The sequence below is a fragment of the Ammospiza nelsoni genome, chromosome 10, assembly GCF_027579445.1.
Source record: "Ammospiza nelsoni isolate bAmmNel1 chromosome 10, bAmmNel1.pri, whole genome shotgun sequence".
Classification (NCBI taxonomy): Eukaryota; Metazoa; Chordata; class Aves; order Passeriformes; family Passerellidae; genus Ammospiza; species Ammospiza nelsoni.
The window spans coordinates 4,923,634-4,947,639 of record NC_080642.1 but is presented as its reverse complement, the minus strand read 5'-3'; the positions used below and the strand labels follow the sequence as shown (position 1 = coordinate 4,947,639).

Genomic DNA, 24,006 nt, shown 5'->3' with positions numbered 1-24,006 from the left:
TGTAGTGAGTTTCAGAATAATCAGTTCGTAGGAAACAGGAGCTGCTGGGTAAATACGACGGGTCAAGGTGAAAATCAGCCAGCTGACTCCACGGCAGCAGCCCCGAAATAAATTATGCCAAATGTTTAAATTGTCCTTTTATTTTTAATTTTCCCTGATACTAAAGCTTAGTGGTATGGAAAGGGATTCTTAGGGGCTCAGTATCCTGGAACCTGATTTAACACAATGTTTCACTGCAAATGTCAACAAACTCCCAATGTAAATACAATGAAAGATACATTTTGTATTTCTAGAATGTTCTGTTATCTGCCAAACTGGGTTCTTAGATCATCCAAATTTTTTTCAGTTCAGGCTTTTTCATTATTGATCCAGCAGCTGCAAAAGCCCATTGACTTTTTATGGTTTGGAAGAAAAACAAACTAGGAAAAGCATAGGAAAATGATAATGAGTGTTGTTTATATGGATATAGATTTGCTGATGAGGTACACAGAAATTAGGACTATTTTCCTGAGGAAAAGATTTCAGAATAACCGCCTGGAAAGCAAGGAGGTACTTCAGTGTTGACACTTGTGTCCAATTATTACACAATTGCACAAGCCCTACAATTACTTTATTTCACGTTGGCTAATTTCAATGATAACTTACAATCAAAATCCACCCTTACCTGAGGTCCTTTTGTCACCTTTGAGTACCCACTTGGGCCATCATTTTGCAGTTCCAGGCCAACTTTCATTGGATTTTCCACTGCACACTTTTAAATAAAAGTCCTTTGCAGCCAGGTTTCCCCCACCTGGAACCAGGGTTCTCCTAGGTTTGCAACAAGTTCTGCACTACAGGAGTCAATAGTACTTGTTTCTGGAAAAGATACTGGTGTTTGCACATTAATTTTCATTTAACATCAACATCTTAAAAAACATAAATAAAGTGTGTATAAAATGTTGTGCTTGCAAAGACAGGAGAACCATATTTACTTGAACAAGGGATTAAGAGGTAATAAGATGCATCACTTCTCAGATAAAGGTTTAAAAAATAATATAATCAATACTCAAATATTCAGTACATAAATAGAGGGTTCCCTGTGCATTTGGGAGTGACTTGTATTAGCCATTTTTACAATATACTTGAAAATCCAGAATTACAAACTGATAAAGCAGTTTGGTTATTCTGGTGAACCTGGATTCCCAGGAACAGAACGTAGACAATTTTAGGTATAAATCACTTAAAAAACATGGCTAAGTTGTGGGATTTTTTTTAAAGAAGTGCTCTTATCCTCTCTAAAGATTAATACAGGACTGATGACAAAATAATTACTATTCTTCAGCTGTCTGACATTTAAACATCAAAGTGCTTTTCTTATAAAAGGCTCTGAAATAGAAACACCCATTATTTTGTGTTCTGTAAAATGTAACATGCAGCTGAAACCTGCCCTTCCTTCCAGTTAAGTAGGCATCAGTAACCCAGGAACATAACATTTATTTTACAGTTAAATACCTTCTTCAAGCAGTGACACCCACGGGGAGAAGGTTTCAGGAGATTAAATCATTAAATAAATCCTGACACGCTGCCTGGGTGAGAGCAGGGATCTCACAGCTGTGGCAAAGGACAAGGAGGCCACACTGGAAAAGCCGATGGGACCCCAGGAGGCACAAGGAGACCTTGGTACCCCCTTGGTGCCCTGTGTTTTCCCAGGAATTTGGGGTCCAGCACCTCTTCCTTGGCTTCAGGGTGTAAGTTTACATAGGTAAACTGCTGGCCCTGAGACGTCCTGCGAGCATCCTGGGGTTTCATTTATCTCTTTTACATTTTTTAAACAAAGGGATCTTTCTCAAACCACAGTGGTTTGTTGTTGGTTTGTTGGTTTTTTGGTTTTTTTTTCCAATCAACTGAAATTTTTTTTCAATCAACTGAGCCATTGATTCAGTTTAGCCAGAGCAGCAGTTTTCAAAACATGAGGAAGGAGAGAGATCAAGCACCAGATGTATGTGGGGGGGCAGTGGGGGCATGAGAAGCCTCAGAAAAATCCCATCCAACCTTTTTTATCCCTACTTTGAGGAGATAAGTAGCTGAGAGAGGAGTGGGGCTCAGTTTTGATGGAGGTTTGTGAACAGTTAGTTTTGTTGTAGAGATGGGTACCAAGTATTACACTCAGGGTGCTGGGTGTGGGATTTAGGGGCAGGGGCAGGGAAAGCAAAGGAACCAGGGTATGCAGAGCAAGGGAGGCAGGGGAGCAGGGCACAAGGTGAAGGAGAAGGAGAAGGTGTGAGCACAAAACAATACAGAAAGGCACAACTTTGTATAAAAACCTGGAGACCTCGGGGACTTACCCTGGTCTGCTTTCTTGGCAAGGCTTGTTTCTCCCCTTCTGTAGTCTACCCAAATGGACTGTGAAAACCACAGAAAATCCATCTGCTGCTGTTATTAGAAAAGATTAAAGATGTTTGAGGGGCTCACTTTCTCGCTCATTCCAGAAACATTCTTCTGCAACCTTTAGAATCAGCAAGGTGGTACTTCAGTTCCAGGAAAGCTCCACTAAAAGCTGACCTTTTCGTTTGTAGAAACATATTTTTCTTATATTACGTTTTCATGCCAACTTTTAAAGGAAAGCTGTGCTTTCCAGGACTCTATTTATATTTCTATGTGACTTTTTAGTATTATGAATTCATTTTTAATTATAGTCAGTGTTAAGTTTGGTGCTCATTCTTTTTTTTTTTTTTCTGCACTGGATTCATAATGTACGTGAATTTGGCTATTTAAATAAATATTTTAATTTGCTGACGACAGGACTGTGACTAAGTAATCGCTTGTGTAAAGGCTGAACTCTTTAGAGTCTGATTAAAAAATATATTTAACTTTTTTTCCTGTCTTAGGTACAAGAAATATTTCTGTGTTGAACCAAAGTCTGTTACTGACCCATGGTAAAAAAGTGAAAACCCCAACAAACTCCCAGTCCAATACAAAATTACAAAACAAACATACCTTAAACAAATAATCTTTCTGGAATCATTTTGTTATGTGTTAAAAGGGAAACAGGTTTCTCCAGGTAAAATAAAGGTGTCCCTGAGTTTCTGGAAACAGCTTGAACCTGAGATCCTGTCAAACTGATTTGAATTGTTCCATGTTGCAGCCTACATCTCACCTCCTCAGCCTCTGGGCTCAGTAGAGAAGGGCCAACCCTACCTGAACATTGATATTCTTGTTCTCTGCTGGCAAAGAGCTGACACCGCACACATCCGCTGCTGCTGCAACCCTAAATAATGAAAATGTGAAAATCAAGCCCAGCTCTGACAGGGCTTGGAGCAGCTTGGTCTAGGGGAAGGTGTTCCTGTCCATGACAGGGATTTTGGAGTGAGATGGTCTTTAAGTCCTTGCAACCCAAACCATTCGGTGATTCTGTGAACTGGTGGGGTTTGCTTGTGGGTCGGGCTGGCTGCTGCCAGGTCAGCCCCACAGAACCACTCAGCCTGAGTGGGCAAAGCGTTTGGGTGTGGGTACAGGGGTCAGGTGTAGGCATGGGGTGCCAGCAGTGGATACGGGGTGCCAGCAGCGGGTACGGGGTGCCAGCAGTGGGTACAGGGTGTCAGCAGCAGGTACAGCGTGTCAGCAGTGGGTACGGGGTGTCAGCAGTAGGTACAGGGTGTCAGCAGTGGGTACGGGGTGTCAGCAGTAGGTACAGCGTGTCAGCAGTGGGTACGGGGTGTCAGCAGTGGGTACGGGGTGTCAGCAGCAGGTACAGGGTGTCAGCAGTAGGTACAGCGTGTCAGCAGTGGGTACGGGGTGTCAGCAGTGGGTACGGGGTGTCAGCAGCAGGTACAGGGTGTCAGCAGTAGGTACAGCGTGTCAGCAGTGGGTACGGGGTGTCAGCAGCAGGTACAGGGTGTCAGCAGTGTGCATGGGGTGCCAGGAGGCAGCACCTGGCACCTAGAAAGTCTGAAGGTGCTTTCCAAGATGTGGATGCCTTTGTTGGCCGAGAGCGCGATGGAGGAGCTCCGTCCTCCCATGCCTCGTGTGTCCGCACAGCCCCTTCCCCCGCGGCCCCGCGGGCAGCCCCGGGCGGGTGCGATGCTCCGGGCAGGCGGTCCCCGAGCACGCCCGGCCGTGGGGCGCGGCGGCTCCGCGGGGCGGGCGGGCGCGGGCGGGGCGGCGCCGGGCGGGCCCTGGGCTCGGCTCGGGCCGGGCACACGGCCGGCGGCCCGGGAGGAAGCGCCGGGACTTCCTCCGGGGGAGGCCGGCCCGGGGGCGGTGCGCGCCCCGCGGGGAGCGCGGCGAGGCGGCCGCACACGGCGCGGAGGAGGCGATGCGGGCCGCCTGGCTGCTGCTGCCGGCGCTGGCCGCCCTGTCCGCCTACTATGTGTACCTGCCGCTGCCCGGCGCCGTGTCCGACCCCTGGAAGCTGATGCTGCTGGATGCCACCTTCCGGGCGGTGCAGCAGACGGTAAGGCGGCCCCGGCCCCGCGGCGCTGGGGAGGCGGGCGGCAGCCCCCGCTCCGGTACCGGAGGCGGTCGGAAGCGCGGTAGCGGTGCGGGTCCGGGGCATCCGCGCAGCGGGAGCGGCCCCCGCACGGCCCTCCCGGCCCGGCCCCGGGGCTGCCTTGTGGCTGGGGAGCGCCCCGGTGGGTGACATCGCGTGTGGCGGGCCGGAGCTGGGCCGGTCCCCCATGCAGGAGGAGAACGGGCTCGTGTCCCTCTGTGACTGCGAGAGCGGCAGCGCCGCGCAGGACAGCCCCGGTGTCGCCCTTGTCCGTCCGTCCGTCCGGCGAGCGCCGCTCGGAACCGCCGGCTGCCAGCGCTGCCCGGGGCTCCAGGCACAGCCTCACCGCCTGCGGCTCGCTCTGGTGTGCGAATTGCCGGCGCTTGGTCAGGGAAAAATAATTAGTTGCTTTAATCTGATCCCTGTGCATTAGGGAAAGAGAACATACGAAGCTCTTTCAAATGTTAAACCGTCTTGATTTGGAATCCTGTTACTAAAGAAAACTCTCTGGATGCTTGCTTTTTGTCACAGAGCAGTTGTCACTTGATTTCTCCATTATTTTCTGCCAGCGTTTTTATGCTGACATGAAACAGAAAAGAGATGGCAAATTTTCTGATAATGACTTCATCTCTGAAGTTTGTTTTCTTCTAATATTACCCAGTCTTTTACAAGGACTGATCAGTCATGGACAGGACTGATGTAAGGCAGAGTGTATGTGAAAATTGAAAGTTGTTTTGATTTAAATTTCAGTTTACTGGATTGTTTTGAAATGTGCAGAAGCTTGTATTTTGAGCAGATGATGATCCCTTCAAAAAGGGATTAAATGAGTTAGTGGACAGGGAGCTCATAAATGGACTAGGTGGAAATGTACCTGCTACATTCTTAATACAGTAATGGTGAGTAGTGGGAACCATGAGGACAGTGACCCCCATGCAGTGTCCAAACTTGTATATTCTGCCTGAATAGCTTCTCTGGTTGTCACCTTTGGAGACAGAGGCTGGGACTAAATGGATCATTCATCTGATTCCCTGGGACATCTTATGGTCCAATTGTATAGCTGAATCAAAGTATGCCTCCTGATTGAACTGATAAAACCTGTTTGCTGTACAGATAAAAACCTGTTCACTTGTATGTCCTCCTGTATGAGAGGAAAATTATGCAATAGTTTAAATTCTGCAGGAAAATCTATGGCTTGACATTCACTTGCTCCATGTTTTAGCTCAAATGACTGAACTGCAGGTGGTCAGCTTGCCCAAATTCATTGCTAGGTAGGAACAGAAGGGCCATGGTGCCTGCACAGCATGCTGCCTGCCGAACACAGAGTCATGGTTTGTCCAGGAACACCTGAATCAAGGCCAGAACCTCTGGCTCAAGGAGACCTGACTTTAGAAAATGGTATGACTGTGGCTATGTATATGTATATTGCTGCTGCCTCAGCTATACATTCAGTTTGTTTATGTGGTGTGTTGTGTTGTAGATGCATTCTGGTGCCTCTAGCTTGGAGGCTGAGGAGTATCTTTTGAGATATTCTAGAGGTCATAATCCCAGGAGGAGCTGGCAGGACAAAGCCTGGCAGGTGCCAGCTGGAGCAGGCTGGTGGCAGGTTCCCACATCTGCCCACTCTCTTTGTTAGGCGAAGGTGGTAATTTCTTAGTTATTTACATCTCTTGCCTTAGAAATAAAAACTTCAATAGTGAGAAAAACTACTAAGCAAGTAACAGTTCTGTAACATCACTTGAAAAAGAAAGGGACAAGTGAGTTTAACCCAGAAGCATGAAGGAGGGGAGTTGTTAGAGGTGCCCCAGCCACACAACAGGGGAGCCTTGGGGCATTGGTTTCTGGAGAGAAAAAGAAGGTGCTTTCCAAGGGTTCAGAAGTCTTTCTAACACTGAGGCAGCACAGTCGGGAATAAATGACTGTCATTAGGAAGGAACCCTTGTGAACCAAAGGTAGGATTGTAAAAGTTAAGCTTGTGTATTTACTTTGTTAGGCAGCTTGTGTGTGTATTTATATATATATATATATAAAATAAAGTGTATGTCCTTTTCCAGAGGTCAGCTTCCTCTTTCTTTCTCTATCAGCTATTTCAAGGCCAAATGGTTTAACATTTCTTTCAGTGGGACTGCTGAACTTTCACCCACTTCTGAATGTATTTCAGCTTGCTGTTTATTACTTTGCTTTATAGGTCTGATAGCTGACAGAAATACCTTTCTAATTTTAAAATCTCTGAAGTGTGTTTTTTCCCCACAAACTTCAAGTGCTTCAAATAAATTAATTGTCTTTTGCTTATTTTGAAATGGATTTGTCAATACTCTGATGATTAAGTGTGACCATCTTTTATTAGGGACAATGTGTTTATTTGCTCAGTGCATTAATAATCACTGTGAATAAAACACAATAGGGCTGTCACTGGCTTTCAGTGTACTAATGATAAGGTTTTTACATTTGCATGTAGAGTTTTGTCCCAGGCTGCTATAAATTTCTTTACAAGCTTGGGACTGAGTCAGTGGCCTGGCTCAGTGTGAGAATCCAACAAACTTTCAAGTATAATCAGGTGGTTTAAAACGGTGTAGTGTTTATAGGGCAGTTTCTTTAAGCAGGTTTGAAAATGTACTACAGAAGGGAACTGATACCTGCTGAAGTATCAGTTTAAGTCTTAAATTGCGGGGAACAGAGGTAGAAAGAGCTGGAGTGTTTGTATGAAGTCACAAAAATTCCAGTGAAGGAGCTGAAAACTGAGATGACTTTCCAGAGCCTTGTTCCTGTGCCCTCTCTAATGCCCTGTGCTGCTCTGGAAAGAAAACAGAGAAACTGAAGCTTTAATGATAGTAATGAATTGATGTGAAAATGCTTACCTAAGAAAGGGTAATTTGCTCATCACCAGTCTCAAAATGGGGCATGGTACACGAAATGGGACATTTGTACACGAAACTGATATAACACAATTTGAGATTAGAAATTAAAAACTTGTATACATACATATATATACAGGTACATCAGACCTCAGCTTCACTGAAATTTGGGAAGCCACAGAAAGTTAATTACAGGATTGAGCCAGAGATTTAGCGTCATTTTTTCAGTGGGTGTCTGTTAACAAGTGTCTAGAGCAGCAATTAGAAATTCTGCTGTAACAGCAGTATTGATAACAGGCATTTTGACTTCTTCCTCTAACCACTCTCCCTTAGAAGAGGAAAGAGAGCAGCACATGTTTATTGCAGTCCTTTGAAATAAGTTATTTCTGAACACCACTGTCAAGACACTTGCTATTCTGGTGCATGCCAAGGAAAGAGGAATTTTTTTGGAATTGGGACAGCTGTTAGCAAAGGTTTGGAAGGATAAATAGGTTGGCATAGGGGCCATCAGATAGATGTATATGGAAGAAGGCAGGCAGCTGTACAGGGCAGAAAACTTCTCATCAGCCAAGTGTTTCCTTTGTTCTTCTTCTCCACTCTTGGAATAAAATCAGCCATGGGATATCAACATTCAGGAGTAAAGAAAACAGTTGTATTTCTTTCTAACATTTTAATTTCTCTCTACCCACATATTTCAGAGTGTGTAACTTCTGTACAGATGTAAGTCATAGTTGTAGGCAGTGCAGTAAAGTTGTTGATGGTTCTGGATGCAAGAACAGTCTTAGAATTGATTTACAGTAAAGCAGGTTTTTAGTTATGGAAGGTAGGTCTCCCAGCACTGGCACCTTGGCAGAAACTGAACCACACTGTAAGTCCTGCTTGCAGGAATAGGTAACTTAGGTTGCTATAAAAGCAGATCATCATGATTGAATAGGTACATGAGCAAAATCTTACATCAAAACATAATTAGATTTTGTTTCTAATTAATAAACTGAAAAAACAGTCTTCCTGGTTTCTTTTTATTTCTAATGGAAATTCATAAAACTAAGAGCACTTGTCTTTGAAAATTGTCTTATCTAATAGTATTCAAAAGACATGTTCTTTACTGGGCAACAAGACACTTGCATTGAGAAATCTTTTTGTAAAATCACCCTTAAACAGGGTAAATTGCCCAAGATGCACCCAAAATAATCTGTTCCACACACAGCTAAATGTGGAAATGATCATGTTTATTTTTCACTCATCTGTTACTGTCTACAGACATTGTCGTTGGCATTTTGGCCTATAATGTTTATAGAAGTGTCCTTTTCAAAGCAATGCCAGAACTGACTGTAGTGTCTGTGTCTTTTAAGGTAGGAAGTTGAGTTTTAGACAGTTCAGCCTTGCAGTTCCAGCATCATTGCTCAGTTGAGTCATGAGTGAGATTTGGCTGGCTCCCAGGTAGTGCTAGATGTGAAAAGAGCCTTAGCTGTTTGCCCAGGTCCTGATTGTCCCCAGAGTCTGAAAGGTCGGTGCAGGACCTTGGCTCTGCCCTCTGGGAGGGCGCTGGGGGCAGCAGCTGATGCCTCTGGAGGGTGGTGCCGTGGTGCCGTTGTGCCTTTGTGCCTCCTGACCTGTCGCAATCATTCCGTGCTAAAGGGCAGAGCCAGGGTTAGCCCAGGAAGTCGTCTGAGGACAGAGAGTCCCAGTGTGCTGAGTGGAGTTAGAGGGTACTGGACATTTGCAACAAAAACTTTTGGGTTACTTTTTTGCAATAGAGAACATATGATGAGAATGGAATTCAAGTCCTTGGGGGATGTGAGTTTCTTCATTAAATTATCAGCTGAGGAGCCAGTAGGAGAATCCATATAATTTAGAGACAGATATTGGTGGTTAAAGGTGAAGTAATGGTGCCTCACTGGTGCAGTACTTTGTTCATTCTGCCCTGACTCCTTTCTTCATTTGCTGAAAAACTTCTACATCAGTTAAATCTTTCAGTACCTGGCACCCCATATCAAAGAGTTTGCCAGAATGAAAGTGTCAGTCTTGAACAGTTCAGTCCCTTGGGAGTGCCTGCATAGTCCTTACCTTAAAATCTCAGTCATGGGAACGTCCTGGCAAAATAAAAGGAGATTTTGCTGTAGTGGAAAATGAAAAAACTTGCAGCTGTGACCCAGAGCGAGCAACGTGCTATGCCTGTAGCTGGCATGGCAGTTCTGGGCCAGTTGCCCACAGGCTTTTTATTTTTATACTACCTCCTCTTTCTTTCCTGTAGTCTCTTTACTTCCCCCTTTTCCTTATGCTTTCTCTTCCTTTCCACTAGCTTTTAGTATTGCAGCACTGTCTGCTCTCCCTTTTAACCAGAGAATATTTCTCTTCTCTTCTCTTCTCTTCTCTTCTCTTCTCTTCTCTTCTCTTCTCTTCTCTTCTCTTCTCTTCTCTTCTCTTCTCTTCTCTTCTCTTCTCTTCTCTTCTCTTCTCTTCTCTTCTCTTCTCTTCTCTTCTCTTCTCTTCTCTTCTCTCCACATCCACATCCACATCCACATAATCCCCAAATATTTTGAAGTGTTACATTTGGTAACCTGCAGCAGCCCTGCAGGTTGTTACTGGGAGTGTGGTAAAAACCACAGCTACCAGCAAAGATCAAACCCAGTATTGCTCACATGAGACAAGCAGTTCCAGGTTTATCCCAGATTCAAGGTGATCCAGCTGCTGTCAAAAAGGCTGGCATCCTTTCTCCTGCTCCTCTTTCCTGCCTTGGGCTATCAGTAAGGTGGTGACATGACTGAAGTTTGGTGTTCCTCTGGCTCTGCTGGGTTTGTATGTAACTGGTGCAGCAAGATCCTGCTCTGGAGGCTTCCAGGGGCACCACAAAAAAGGCGCCAGGGAAGAACAGGCATCAGGATGGGCAGGGCTGTCCTTTGAGTGGCAAGGTACTCCTAGAGGAGAGTTGGCCAACCAACCACATGTTCTGCCAGGAGTATTAGTACAGATTGCTAAGATATGATAGGTATTTATTTTTAATATTTAGACAGAAGATAAGAAGAAATTTATTTGTGAGAACTTTGGACAAGACTGGCTTTTTGCCAGCAAAAGTGCAATCCTGATGCCTTGTAAATTACAAGCCAATAGGCTGGTTAGGCAGATTGACTAACAAAGAATCTATCTGATAAATGCTTGGCAGAAAAACTGCCTATGCCTGATAAATAATTAGGACTGTTGCCTTTGTGTGCTGATGTGGAAAGCATCTCTTCCAGGTTTCTGGATTCTTGGAAAGTATGGTCTATTCTAGGAGCAATAGGCATGAAAGGGCATGGTAGGCTGCAGATGGCCAGGGTGCTCTGTGGTTTGAAGAACAGGGCAAAACACTTCTTGGTAAATATCCCTAACTAGCCTTGAAAACAAAACATTCCTGACTCCAGAGAACATGTGGTAATCTTGTCCACAGAGAATGCAAACTAAAGTGGGAGAAAACAAAACCGAGATGTCTATTGCAGCACAGTCAGGCTAAATAAAATCTACAAAAGCATTCTTTTCTTGAGCAGTATTTCTAAGACTGCTTCACTGTGGTTACCTCCCCTGGGAGCTTCCATAGGGCACAGAGAGGATCAGACCTTCATGTGGTTACATCAGTGGCAGCCAAACAAGTTGTGTGCCAGATTATTAATAGATGTATTGCTCTTCAGATTTCAAACTAGTCCTGGAGTTTCCTGTGGGAATTTTAAGTAATGGTGAGAGAAAAACATGGGCTGAAACTCGGAGATGCAAATAGCCTTGAGAATTCAGCATTCTTCCTGCCAGGTGGATATTTTGTGTTTCTTCTCCCAGAGAAAAGACTTGCAGTATGAAGAAATTATGTCCCATCCAAAAAGCAGCAGTTTAAAATTTGGATTCCTACCAAACAATCTCAGCAGGGTGATATTAGCACAAGTTATAGCAAGAAAAAAATGTAATTTTTTAAAAAATTCTTGTTTTGGGAATGGATTCCTCTCCCAAGTCACATAACAGCCTATTATTGTATTTGGTGTAAATTTTGGGGAGGTTTTTAAATATCAAACTTTTCTTTTTTTTCTACAGCAGTCTGCAGTGAGAGGTGTGCAGGGCCTTTCCTGTACAGAACCTAGATGAAAGCAAATACTTCAATTTTTTTTTAACATTCAAACTAATTAGGACAGAGAAAAAAATTACATGTAAGAGATCGTGGCTGTAAGATCTTCTTTGGAAGAGAGAATGCTGAGTGCTTCAAAGCTTGCTTTTATTCTGCAGGGGGGTGTGAGCAGATTTTCTACAGATTAAACTGGCAGCTATCTGTTCTTCAGCAGGTGAATGTGCTTAGACCAGTACCTGGGTGATCCTGCTCACTCTGTGTCAGCATCTTGAATCCTTTGTAGCAGGTTACACTGCACTGCTGGGACTGGCAGAATTCACACTGCAAAGTGGGCATGTGTAGAAAAGCTCTATACAACAGGACACCGCTTCTTGTTCCAAGTATTTGGTACCTGGACATAAAATAAAAGGTCCCAGCTGACAGTTTTCCTGGTGGTAGTGTTCCTACAGGCATATGTTAAATATATGTGTTAATTTTATCTCCCAACACCACTGCCTTGCCTGAGAAAGTTGTACAAAAGGCCTTGCTGGTTATCCGGTTTCTGAGCTCAAAGGGGAAAGACCTCCACTACTTTTCCTTTTAAATGGTCACTGTGGACACTGTAGTCCCTGTGGTCCTTTGGCTGCCCTTTTGCCACTCCTGTGCACCATCCAGGGCATGGTGACGGGTATGCACTACAAATAGTGAGCAGGTCATGTGTGGGGAGCAGGTCATGACCATTTCAAAGTGGAGGAGTGCCTTGAATCCCAGTAGTGTTTGCTGAGAGAAACAGGTTTCTAATCGAGTCAGAGCAAAATTTTAAAAATAAACATTAAAAAAAAAAAAAAGTCCTTGATAGCTGAAGAGGATAAAATCTGCCTCCTTCTACCATAAGGAGACAGAAAGATCAGATCATTCTTCAATTTCATAGTGTTTTTATCACATAAAAAATAACACACTTGAGTCTCTGGGGTTGGAAAAAGGTGTCATTAACCTACTGTTGTTCTTGACTGGTGTTTCAGATCCTTCCCAGTTCTGCAGGAAAACACAATACAAGCCAAAAATCACCACTATATTCCTTTAAGACTACTCCTGTTTGCAAATTTCTTTACAGTCCTTGGGAACTTTTCTTAATTTGGAAGTAGAAAGACTTATGCTTTGCAGTGGACCAAGAGAAATAATCTGCATTTTTGATACTTTTCCACCAAAAAACATCGCCTGTGTAGTATTGCCCTCTGGTGGCACCAGTCTGAGGAGCTTCATGGGTCCCCTGGTGGAACGTGAGGGTTGTTCCCTTCCAAGGTATCTTTCAGAGGATCTGAGTGCTTGTTCATGGTTGTGATCCAGTTTAATTTTATTTTTCCACAGAAAATCTTCTATGGGCAGCGTTTTGTTTTAATCCATCTTTAAAAACATTAGAGCTTCTTGATAAAATTTCATTTTCCCAGTGAATATTGTAAGAATCATGTAGGACCTGCCCTTTGAATGCAGTTGTATTACACATCATTGTGGGTAGAATATGATATGCTCTGAAGTAACAGAAATTTCCTTTCTTCTTTTCCCCCTACTAGTGTCACCTGATTCACTACCTGAGACTCAGCCATCACTTGATAGTTCTGAATTATTTGATTTGCACCTTTGACAAGCTGAAGTCTGTCTCCTCTGAAGACGTTAAAATCACGGATGCAGTTTTTGATGGCGTGGAAGTGAGAGTGTTTGAACCTCCTGCCAAGGGAGATGAAAGCCTCAAGCGCAGCGTTGTTTACATCCACGGAGGGGGCTGGGCCTTGGCAAGTGCAAGTAGGTGTCTGACAGTAATTAAATAGCATTTCAGTCTGCTTTTCTCCTAGCAGGAAAAGCCACAAGCTCGTTTTCCTGCCAGGAATGGCAGTTTTGCTAAGATGCACCTGAATTCAGTAGTGATCCACTCTGGTGGATGAAGTCTAAGGAGAGAGACAGAAAAATATCATGAACACACAGCAGAAGTGCATATCTTACCTGCATGTGAGCTGTAAAAGGACTAAAAGGTTAATTTTTTTACATCCTAAGAGGGAAAAATAGCTTATTGATTAAATCTCTGTGATGCCTGGGTGGACTGCTTAGGCCAGTCCCTCACTTTCTGAGGTAATGTGCAAAAATCAGTTCTTGGTGATCAGGTTCCAGTGGCTGCATATAACGAAATTACGTGGGTTTGCCCCATTTTCAGAGAATAATTAGCAGAAGACTGAGCTGATCTACACTGCATGCAACAGCCTTGCTAATGTTTGGTTCTTAAATAACCCCTACCTGGGAATACACACTGCTGAGCACAGGCAGGAGGAGTGTGAGGGAAGCAGGTAGAGGTTGGTTCCTCTTTGGGTGGTTCCATAGGGACTACAACCACCACTAGCATAATTACCTTGAAATGTAATGCTGTTTACTCCATTAGCTTGGAAACCACAAACATGATCAGGGGAAGTGAGGTACAGCTATAGGCAGTGATAAGGTAACCACTGATTGCTTCCACATTGTACAGGAGGAAAACAGCCTTGGGAGACAAAGGGCTTGTGGCTCCTGTGGCTGCTCTGGGATCCAGATCTGAGAAAGTCTTCTCCCTTTTCCTTCCCCATTGTTCCCATGACATCCTGTAGTCCATAAAGCCCTGATTCTGCAGCTTCCTCCACAGACAAAGAACATGAGTGGATTTTTACAAAATGATACAAAACACAGACTGTGCTGATTGCATTTGGACTCTGGATGTACAAGTCATTTAGACCAGGATTTGAGTGAGATTTAAGTTCCTAAATAACTTTAAAATGTGGCCTTCACATGCCTTTGGAAATTCCAGTCTCTTTGTCCTGTAGCAGTTAAACATTTTTCTCCTCTTCCTACAGAGGAATTCTGCTTTGAGATGGATTTTCTTAGACCTGCCCAAAGGATATTTGTTAACCTCCTGCCTGCATCATTTGTTCTATAATAGTTTACATATGATTCTTGTTGTGCAAAAGTTTATATTAAACTGCTGCACTTTGTCAGGATGATTATAGCTTGGCTTGGTCAGATGTATTCCTGAGTCCAAGGTGCAGAAGTAAATGACACAATTGCTACACCTAAATATTAATTTCTAAGATTGGATACTTAGAAAACATTTAATAGTCCTAGTATATTTTATAGTACTAGAAACCAACAATTAAGTAACTGGAAAGGAACAAAATTAAAGATAATCAGTCCTCTGATAAATAGGATAGCTGTGATTAATCCTCCCTTAAATGAGAAGCTCAGCTGACATTAATAGGGCATCTCATTTGAATTAAAGCCATGAATGCTATAATAAAATGAACCACAGGCAGTGACTCATACAGCAGTAACCCTCTCTGGATGTAAATGCCCCCAGACCACTGTGTGCCTTAGATTTTGGCCAACTGAGAAAACTGTGATAGGTGGGTGAAATGACATGTCTGAAGTCACCAACAAACATGAGGAAAGGCATTAGACTGCAGGATTCTGAAATTGTGATGAATTACCTTCCTTCTGCTGGAAGGAGGATGGATTTGGCACTTGAGCAGTTGGGGGCTGATCTCATTTATCATTTACTTTGGTGATAAAATGTGCTGGATTCTGTGTGTGTGATAGCTGTTTGTTTTCTGAGAAAGCTTAATGACACCTTTGTGACTGTTGACTCACTGTCCCTAACACCATGTCCTTCTCTTCCAGGAACAAGCCTTTACAACAATCTCTGCAGAATCATGGCTGAATCTCTGAATGCTGTTGTTGTCTCTGTTGAGTGAGTAATCTAAAACTGATCAAGTGGTTTTAAGGTATTAGAAATCTGTATCATAGTTCTTTTACCTTCTCCTTCCATACTGGCTTCTCTATAAGGCTGTAACTTGGACAGTAATTTTCTATACTAGCCTGATACCTTTATCCTTTTAAAATTAAAACAAATTGGAGTGGTATCAGAAATTCATTTGGTTTTCTAATTATTTTAGAATACACTGTGAGGTCTGGCAGTTTCCTGCTGCTCTTGCAATCTCCCACTGTTCCAGTCCTCTCTTTTAAGCCTTGTGCTTCCTTCAAGAGCAGAAGACAGCCAGACAACAGAGAAGCAGGGCTGCTTTTTTAACATGTTGAACAATTCCAAGGCAAACAAACCTCTTGATTAGGTAAATACATTACCTAGATGACTCCAGCTTGATTGGTTCTGTTCCCATCTTTATTGTCAACTTCAATATTTTCTTTTTTAAACCCAACCACTTGATAAAATTACTCAAGTTTCCCACCTGCAGTTCATTACATACCAAGCTTTGGGATCTAATTGCAACTTAATTATATGGAGTTGATGTTACTCATTTAATGCTTATTATAGTGTACTTTAAAGGATTGGGGGGGTGGATTTATTTTTTCTTACTGTTTTGGTTTTTTATTATTAGAAACAAGGAAAACTACAAAAGCAGCTGTTGGTTATTCCAGACAAGCAGCAATCACAATATTGAAAAGTTCCTTATTATTCCTTTTCTGATTTATGCTGGTGTCATTCTGTCTATTGCTCTGAGTCACTATTACCTCTTTTCCTTAATCATTACATCCTTCAATCAAGGGGTGTGTATTCAATTAGCCAAGTCTAATTGGATTCCTTGTTGATCTAATTGCATATCTCACTTTCACAATCTATGCACAGTTTACTGTTTTGCAAGGAGCTCCCAAAGGACACCCTCAGATTCCTGTATATACAAGATAGAGAATGCTTTCTGACAGCAGGTCACAATTGGAGTTTGAAAATTGGAATCTTAAGTTTAAAATTTATTCTGCATATGAAACTTCTTTAGCTTACAATCTAAAGATGTTTTGAGTCAGAGAACTGAATTTTGGTTGGCTAGGCTCTGCTGAGAAAGTGTAAAATCTGTAGTTTGAAAAGCTGAAAACTTTGCTGCGTACCATAAGGTCCAGTAACAGCTCTTGGATATCAGATTATTCAGTAAATACAAACAGATTTCTCCTGCACTGTAGTTTAGAAGCTGAGGAGGCATCATGTGTGGGATTCAGCTGCTGCCTCTTCCTGGCAGCTGTTTGCTCTCTGTGCCTCCATCCCCCACCTGCCCAATGGGTGTATTTCTGCTCCTCTCCTTGCTACAGGAAAGGAATTATTGCATCTATTGCACTGGAGAAAATTGGCATTGCTTAATTTCTTGGCTATTGTTCATTTCATGGCACAGAGGGATAGCAAGGTTTATTCTCTCCTGACATCAGTAAAAATTTGGGAAGCAGAAGTGCTTAGGCATTTGGCTCAGCCAAACCAGGAGCATGTTGGGTGTGTGTGATTTACTCACCCTCATCCTTCTTAAGGCGGGAATTTGGATCAAAACCAGGCAGGGTGGAATGGCTCCCTTGCCAAGGGTGTCTTAACTATTGATTTTTATAATGCATTATGAAATCCTCCATTGTAAATTCTAGGAAAGTGCTGCACAATTTTATACTATCTTGGTATTATTCATGTTTAGTAGGTTCATTTTAATTGTTCCAAATTAGAACATTAATTATAAGATTAAGTCTTACATACGTATTACACACCTCCTACTTCTTCTGTACTGTTCGTCCTAATGAAATACTTATTTCCAGCAAGGCTTATCTGATTTCACCTGTAAATCCTAAAGGAGAGGTACAACAACACCAGTACAATAGGACAGAAGTGAGAATTGTTTCTCATCCCTTTGCTTTTGCAGATACAGGCTGGTGCCCGAGGTGTGCTTCCCTGAGCAGTACCACGATGCTCTTCGTGCAACAAAGCATTTCCTGCAGCCTGATGTCCTGGCTGAGTACTCAGTGGACCCCAGTCGAATTGCAATCTCTGGGGACAGTGCAGGAGGGAATTTGGCAGCTGCTGTGTGCCAGCAGGTAACATCCACTGAGTGTTCTGTGTCGCAGTACTGCAGTCCAGCCCAGGGACGCTGGCAGGGTCTCTGTGCTGCTCCATCACAAGGTGATGTGCCACGCCTGAAAACAGAATGGTAGAAAGCCAGAATCTGTTAATTTTACTTCTGTAAAGTGACTCAGTCACTATATGAATCACATAGGTTGTGATGTGTTGTTACAGTCACAAGTTTTTGTGGACCTGAGTTTAAGAGCAAGTAGCTAAATTACTTTTTTAAACCTATTTTGCTGGTGAAATCCTTGTTTTTCCAAGTGGGCATAATTTCCTAATATGATTGCCTATTTTTAGATAATTATCTCTGGAAATATACTTTTATTTCTTTCAAATACAAATGAAGGACAAAATATACAGTATGCAGAGCTTAATTCTTCTGTTAAATTGTTTTCCTGTAGCATTTTGCACTTTTAAGGAAATTTCTTTTGTGTATCTGCAGTTTAAATGTAATCTGAATTTGATCTAGTAAAGAGTTTAAAGGAGACCCGAGGCAAGTAATATTTTTCATGGTTGAATGAAATATTATTATTAACTTATTTCCATAACCATTAGTGATAAGAAAGCAGATACCATGTCCAGACAACTAATTATCATGACAACCTTCCAATATTGAATTAGGGTGGAAAAATTAATAAGAGACAATTACAATAAAAACTTCAATATTGAGGACTGATAAACATGATAGTGCCACATTTTGGAAGGAGCATTCCTAATTCAATTTTCTGATGCAAAATTCTTTTTAAACCAGATGAGACATGATGGGGCACTGGGTATCTTGTGTAGGAGATGAAACAAAGAGTTTGCTGACTATTCCAGTGAGGCAATCAGAGGGCACAAAATTTGTAATTGGTAGACTTAAATGCAGGTCAAGTCAGACACAGGGAGGTGCTTCTGCTCCAGGTAAGTCTTTGCTAGAAGAAATTGTGGATGCCAGCAATCTACATTGGCTGAAAAAAACCCAATTAGATCAATTCCTGGAAGAAAAATCCATTAAAAGCTCTTAAAAGCAAAAGTAGCTCCTTTGAGTCAGGAAATCCTGCTGTTCAGCTGGGCACTGTGTTAGAGAAATGTCATTTTACACTTTTTTTTTTTTTGTTCTTACTCCCTTCAATAAACTGATGTTACTGGTTTCTGTTGGGAATGGGATGCTGGATCTGCTTGAATGGCCGCCTTATGAGAGGAGAAAAAGATCAGGCTGCTAATAATTCAGACAAAACAGCCACATTACCTGTATGAGAGCAGAATTTACTCTGAAACTGTCAAATGAATGTCTGCTTTCCTAAAGTTCCACATTGATACATGTTTATCTTCTTCATAACCTTCATTCCATCCTGTGTTTTTTGCACAGCTTAGCAAAGATGAGGATTTGCCTGTCAGACCGAAACTGCAGGCCTTGATTTACCCAGTCCTCCAGGCCTTTGACTTCAACACCCCCTCCTACCAGCAGAACATGAACATGCCCGTGCTGCCTCGCTACGTCATGATCAACTACTGGATCGATTACATCAACGGCAACTACGACCTGGCTCACGAGCTGCTCATCAACAACCACACCGCGCTCAACGTGGGCCGGGCCCTGTCCTTCCGCGCGCGCCTCAACTGGACCTCCCTGCTGCCCCCCTCCTTCAAGAAGAACTACAAGCCCGTGGTGCAGAGCACGGGCAGCGAGGCCATCGTGGAGCGGCTGCCGGCGCTGCTGGACGTGCGGGCGGTGCCGCTGCTGGCGGACGACGCCACGCTGGCGCGGCAGCCGCGCACCTACGTGCTGACCTGCGAGAACGACGTGCTGCGCGACGACGGCGCCATGTACGCCGCGCGCCTGGAGCGCGCCGGAGTGCCCGTCACCCTCGACCACTTCCACGACTGCTTCCACGGCTGCATGATCTTCACCGTGTGGCCCACGGATTTCTCGGCCGGCGTGAAGACCAGGAACAGCTACATCAAGTGGCTGGATGAGAACCTGTGAAGGGTGGGCTGCGGTGGCTGTTCTGGAGGAAGAGCAAACAATCAAAAAGTGCACTTTTTCTGAATTCTGACTTCACTGTTCGGCTGCAGACCACTAACTGCAGCATTTTCTAGCTCCATTGGCCTTGCCCAGTAAAGAATTTCGAGAAGTATTTTTTTTCCAAACCAATCTTTTTCCACTTTCTCCCAGATGACTACTGCCAAACGTAAACATGTGTTGAGCAGGGAGATCAGGATTCCTGCAGGATTCTTGCCTGGCTGCAACTTTCAAGCTTTGACTCATAATTAGGTACAAAGGCCCTGGCTTTGAAGTGCTGTGAGATAAATCCTAAGATCTACATCTACTTCTGAATATGTAAAAAACGTGAGCTAGTTTACAGCAGTGTTAAGCATCTGATGTCACAGTGAGAGCCCTGGGCAGCAGGGCCATGAATTTCAATGACAAGCAAGGATTTAGGTGTTGGCTTTTTGCCATTGACAAACAGCTCATTTAAATTTTTAAAAATATGTTTTGAAAAAGCTCTTCTAGGCAGTTAAAACGATGCTAGATGAGTCTCTTAGCCAAACCTGTAATGCAGCTTTGGAATTTGGTTTTTACTACCTTTTAATAAATATATTTTTAAAAGGTACAGGACGAAATATATTTTCAATAAAAAGTATGATAGAATACACACAAATAGATAAGATAAAATATGACATGTAGCAGTAGAATCCAGGTTTCCTGTGTGAGTGACCTTCAAAGCTGACTACTTATTTGGCTAAAGAATGTGACTTCACCTGTGTTTAATGCCTCAGTTGTATGATCTACTTACAGAAAATACTGACCTTACTACAAATAGTCTGCTGTGTGGTTTGCACTAATGTTTGTAATTAATAGTAGAAGTTTTTATTCATTGACTTTTCTTTTGTGTTTATAGTTTTTATTGTATTTCCTGCTTCGTGAAAGGAGGAAGGCAAGCAAATACAAGTGGGCTCCAGTCTATACAGAAGATTTAATTCTGAGCTTTGCAGCTGAGCTTTGTCTGTCTTGTAGACTGCTCTAGGTAAGATGATCTCACTACTGGGCAGCAAATCTGTGCAGTTTGAGCCAGTCTGTAAAGTTCAAACAGGCAGGACAGGGGAGAGAAACTACTTTGTGACTGTCTATTGTCCAGGCTGCTCACAGCTTGTGGAAATGAAGGTGGTGTCAAAAGCCCATAGGAACAGAGGAGACAGTGGGAGATTAAATTCATCCTCATCTTTACCACAGACTTCTGTGGGTCCCCAGGAGAACAAGGTCATCTCCTTACACCCCACTTCTGGAAGGGAGGCAGTAATTTCCTACCTCAACAGAGCTGTGAAGCTGAATTCTCAGGCGTGGGTGTAGCACACGGATGGGAATGTGACTGCAGGCACTCAGCAGCTCCCGTGGCTTTTGACTTTCCATCCTTCCCCAAGAGCTGGCCCACAGCAGCCTGTCCCACATCAGGGATGCTGCTGGGCTTGAGTCCTGCTGAGCAGTTTGCTCCCCTCTGTCCTGGTTCAGGAACCCTAAGGTGAGGCCTCTTAGCCCTTGGAGATCATGACAAAGGCTATTTCATTAAAGCATTCCTTCCAGCAGGATTCTGAAATGTTCTTCAAAAAACCCCATCAGGTTCTGGTAGATCAAACTGCCTTCTGACATTTAAAATACATACAGAACGGTCCCCTTTCTCTGGGATTTAAATTAAATAGGAGAATGGCTTTGCTGAATCACTGCTTCCTGGAAACACCAGGTTTTTAACGTGGTTGTGTGTATTAAGAAAAACCATTAACGAACCAAGGCCTGGATGTCAGCTCAGTCAGGCAGGCCAAAACTCATTCCCAGCATAGTTCACACAGAGATCACAAGGCAAAGCTTTTTCAGCAGTGGCCCAGATTCTTCTTCCATTTAGCATTTACAAAGACTTGGTGGAATTAGAGCAACCAAGTGACAATCTGAATCAGAATAAATTTTGATCAAGAAACCAAATTAACACTGCAGAGGAATTAAAACTTTTTATCTGGATTTAAACCCTTTCCTCCTTTTCCCCATAAATACAAATTCATACATTGTATTCTTTGAATTGACAGCAACCAAAATTATATCCATTCAAAAGACAACTTACTAATCTGCTCCAGAGTCCTTTCCCTTTGTATGGAGACAGCAACATTTACCTGACTTTAAACTATAACTAAAATAGTAAAAAAAAAAAAAAAAAAAAAAAAAAAAAAAAAAAATCACTGTACTGAGTTATAACAGGCTTCTTCCTGAATTTCCTGCTTCAAGAGTAAACCCATGTCAGAAGAGATAAAATTTATATCTACTCACTGTCATTAGTTTAATATGGACATATACTATGATTAAATATCATAGTATAACTGTGGTACTGGAATAAAATGGTTAATATTCCTAAAAAATCTTATAATATTTAGTTTTCCTGAGAGCTTTCTGCAAAGCTTTAGCTTAGCATTTGTTTATAGCTAAGTTATACATATCTGTTACGAATCTAAAATATAATTGCTGCTGGTTTGTTTTTTTTTCACTGAATTGAAAGGGAGAGCTGGAATATATATACACATATATATATATATATTCCTGGAGTGGGTTGTAAATTTCCTTCATGCACTGAAGCACATTGAAGTCTTGGCACAAGAAATAAGTAAGTTTATAACTGGAGTGAGTTTATAAACTGAGTGTTTACGAAGCCATCAGCAGCCTGGTGTGATGGCCGGGATCGCAGCACCACATGGATGTGATGCACACTGGTAACTGCTTCTGACAAAGCATCTGGACTACTTTGATCTTGCAGCCATGTGGTTTAATACCTGAGAGCTGCTGAGATACCTGAGGGATCCTACAGCATGCAAAAAAGAGATGTCTGAGTTTCAGGTCTAAAAAGACAGAGCTGTCTTTTTAAATTCAGTGTGACCCTTGAACTGAGTTGGTCCCAGCCCAGCTTTCCTCCTCCTGTGCTTTGGTCTCCTTTGCACGCAGTCCCCGTGTCCCACATTGGAAGTTTAGGGTTGTTCCCAGCTGTGTTGATACAAACTCCTTGGAACTGACTCAGGGTTACAGAAAGCAGATGCCTGGTAGCAAGGGATTAAGATTAATCCGTGTTACAACACCTGGATTTGTTCCTGTGTTTTCGTACATCCCCAGGTGTTTCCTTGGGTTCATCTTGCACCTTCATCCCTTGGTTATTTCACAAAGCAGTTTAGGACATGATGTAGGATCAGAGCAAGTGTTTGTAGCAATATTTCACCTGTGCATGGTAGAGTCTTTTCAGAGAAGATGTTCAATAAATTTGTTTTCTTATCATGATCTTGGTTTTTGTAGGTAGCTTTTCTTTCCCTTCTACAATTAGACTTTATCCCTCTATTGCAAAAATATCTTGTTCCTGATGGCTATCAAAGCATTCAGAAGACAGCTTTAAAAAAAAAAAAAGCAAAATCAACTTGCATAACAGAATCTATACTCATTCTTATCCTGCTTTCATAGACCTGAGAACTATATTAGTGAGTCCCCTGTATTTTGGCTAATATTTGCAGGAATAGATGGAGATTCTGTCTCCTTGGCTGAGGACCTCTTAAAGGATGGGTGTTCAACATTTCTGGAAGCCCAAACCTCTTTGAAGAGGTTTCATGATGCATAAAAATCACAAATAAGTTGAATTTCATAACTTCATCTAAATAATTTCAGAACTGCATTCCCAGTCAAAGCAGAAAGGCCATTGTGAGTTTTAACACTTACAAACTAAATAGAAATACTTCATCTTTAAAAGATTATTTTGTAGTATTTGGGCCTCTATATTTTTTAATCTCTTATTGAAATTGTAGTAGAAACTTTTAAAATAAAAATATTGGAAGCAGTTAAACTTGAGTTAAACCTTTTAAGCTGCTATGATCTGTAACAATGATATTGTTAAAAATTCCAATACCAGTTGGTTTAATGTTCTCATATTTATGATGCTCAAAAGCCCAACATACAACATACTTGATGTGAATGCATTCAATACCTTATGCATGAGTAGTTTTTGCTTTTTGTCCCAGAGCAGGGGAAAGATTTGTAAGATCTCATTACCAAGTGTAATTTGAGATGTGCTATCAAAATGAAGAACAAATAAATAAAGTGAAATATACCTGTGATTTATTTTTTTTCCCGGGACCACTGGTTTTGTATTTCTGAGCATTTCCAGTCTGATTTTTGATTGTTTTCAAGGCAGGAGACTTCTGTGGTCTGTGAGGGTCACCTCCTTGTACTTCATTTCTGCCAAATGATTAAGGGTGACCACATCTGCTGGTGCTGAAGAGTGGGCAAAGCTGCACTGATGCTGTTGTTCTTCAAGACAAACAGCAGAACTCACATTCTCCATTCTGATGTATAAACACATTTTTATGTGCCTACAGGTTGTGTGTACGTTTGAAATTTGGTTTAGCCAGCAAAATTCCAGGTTCCATTTCTATTCCCGTTTGCCTTCCTTTCACATTCTTTTTTTCCTGACCTGCAATCCATTTTCTGCTCCTGCTCTCTCATTTATTGATCATAGCAGCATTGCTTTTGAAATATCCTAATGTGAGGAGTTTTCCATTTTGTCTAGCAGGCTCCTGTGCCTTTCACAGAATACAAAGCCTTTCTCCTGATGAAAAAAAAAAAAAAAGTGGTGGGGGAAAAATGCTTCAAAGGACTTACAACCCTATTTTTTAAGCTAGCAAGAGTCATACTCCTGCTTGCATGAAATTGAATGCATTAAAA

At 42.4% G+C, this 24,006-nt stretch overlaps 1 protein-coding gene across 1 annotated transcript; it reads left to right on the top strand.

Moving 5' to 3' along the window:
- The first annotated feature begins 4,204 nt into the window (after positions 1-4,204).
- Positions 4,205-23,392, top strand: NCEH1 (neutral cholesterol ester hydrolase 1). Its single transcript, XM_059479287.1, has 5 exons — positions 4,205-4,432; positions 12,958-13,186; positions 15,080-15,149; positions 17,086-17,257; positions 18,637-23,392. The coding sequence occupies exons 1-5, from the start codon at positions 4,295-4,297 to the stop codon at positions 19,252-19,254; spliced, it is 1,227 nt and encodes a 408-aa protein (XP_059335270.1). The 5' UTR covers positions 4,205-4,294; the 3' UTR covers positions 19,255-23,392.
- Positions 23,393-24,006: the final 614 nt, after the last annotated feature.

Bases quoted from the DNA above. Each gene is read 5' to 3' on its own strand.
- NCEH1 (XM_059479287.1), top strand. From the start codon at position 4,295: ATGCGGGCCGCCTGGCTGCTGCTGCCGGCGCTGGCCGCCCTGTCCGCC. The intron at 4,433-12,957 runs GTAAGGCGGCCC...TCCCCCTACTAG, and splicing joins TCCGGGCGGTGCAGCAGACG to TGTCACCTGATTCACTACCT. The intron at 17,258-18,636 runs GTAACATCCACT...TTTTTTGCACAG, and splicing joins CAGCTGCTGTGTGCCAGCAG to CTTAGCAAAGATGAGGATTT.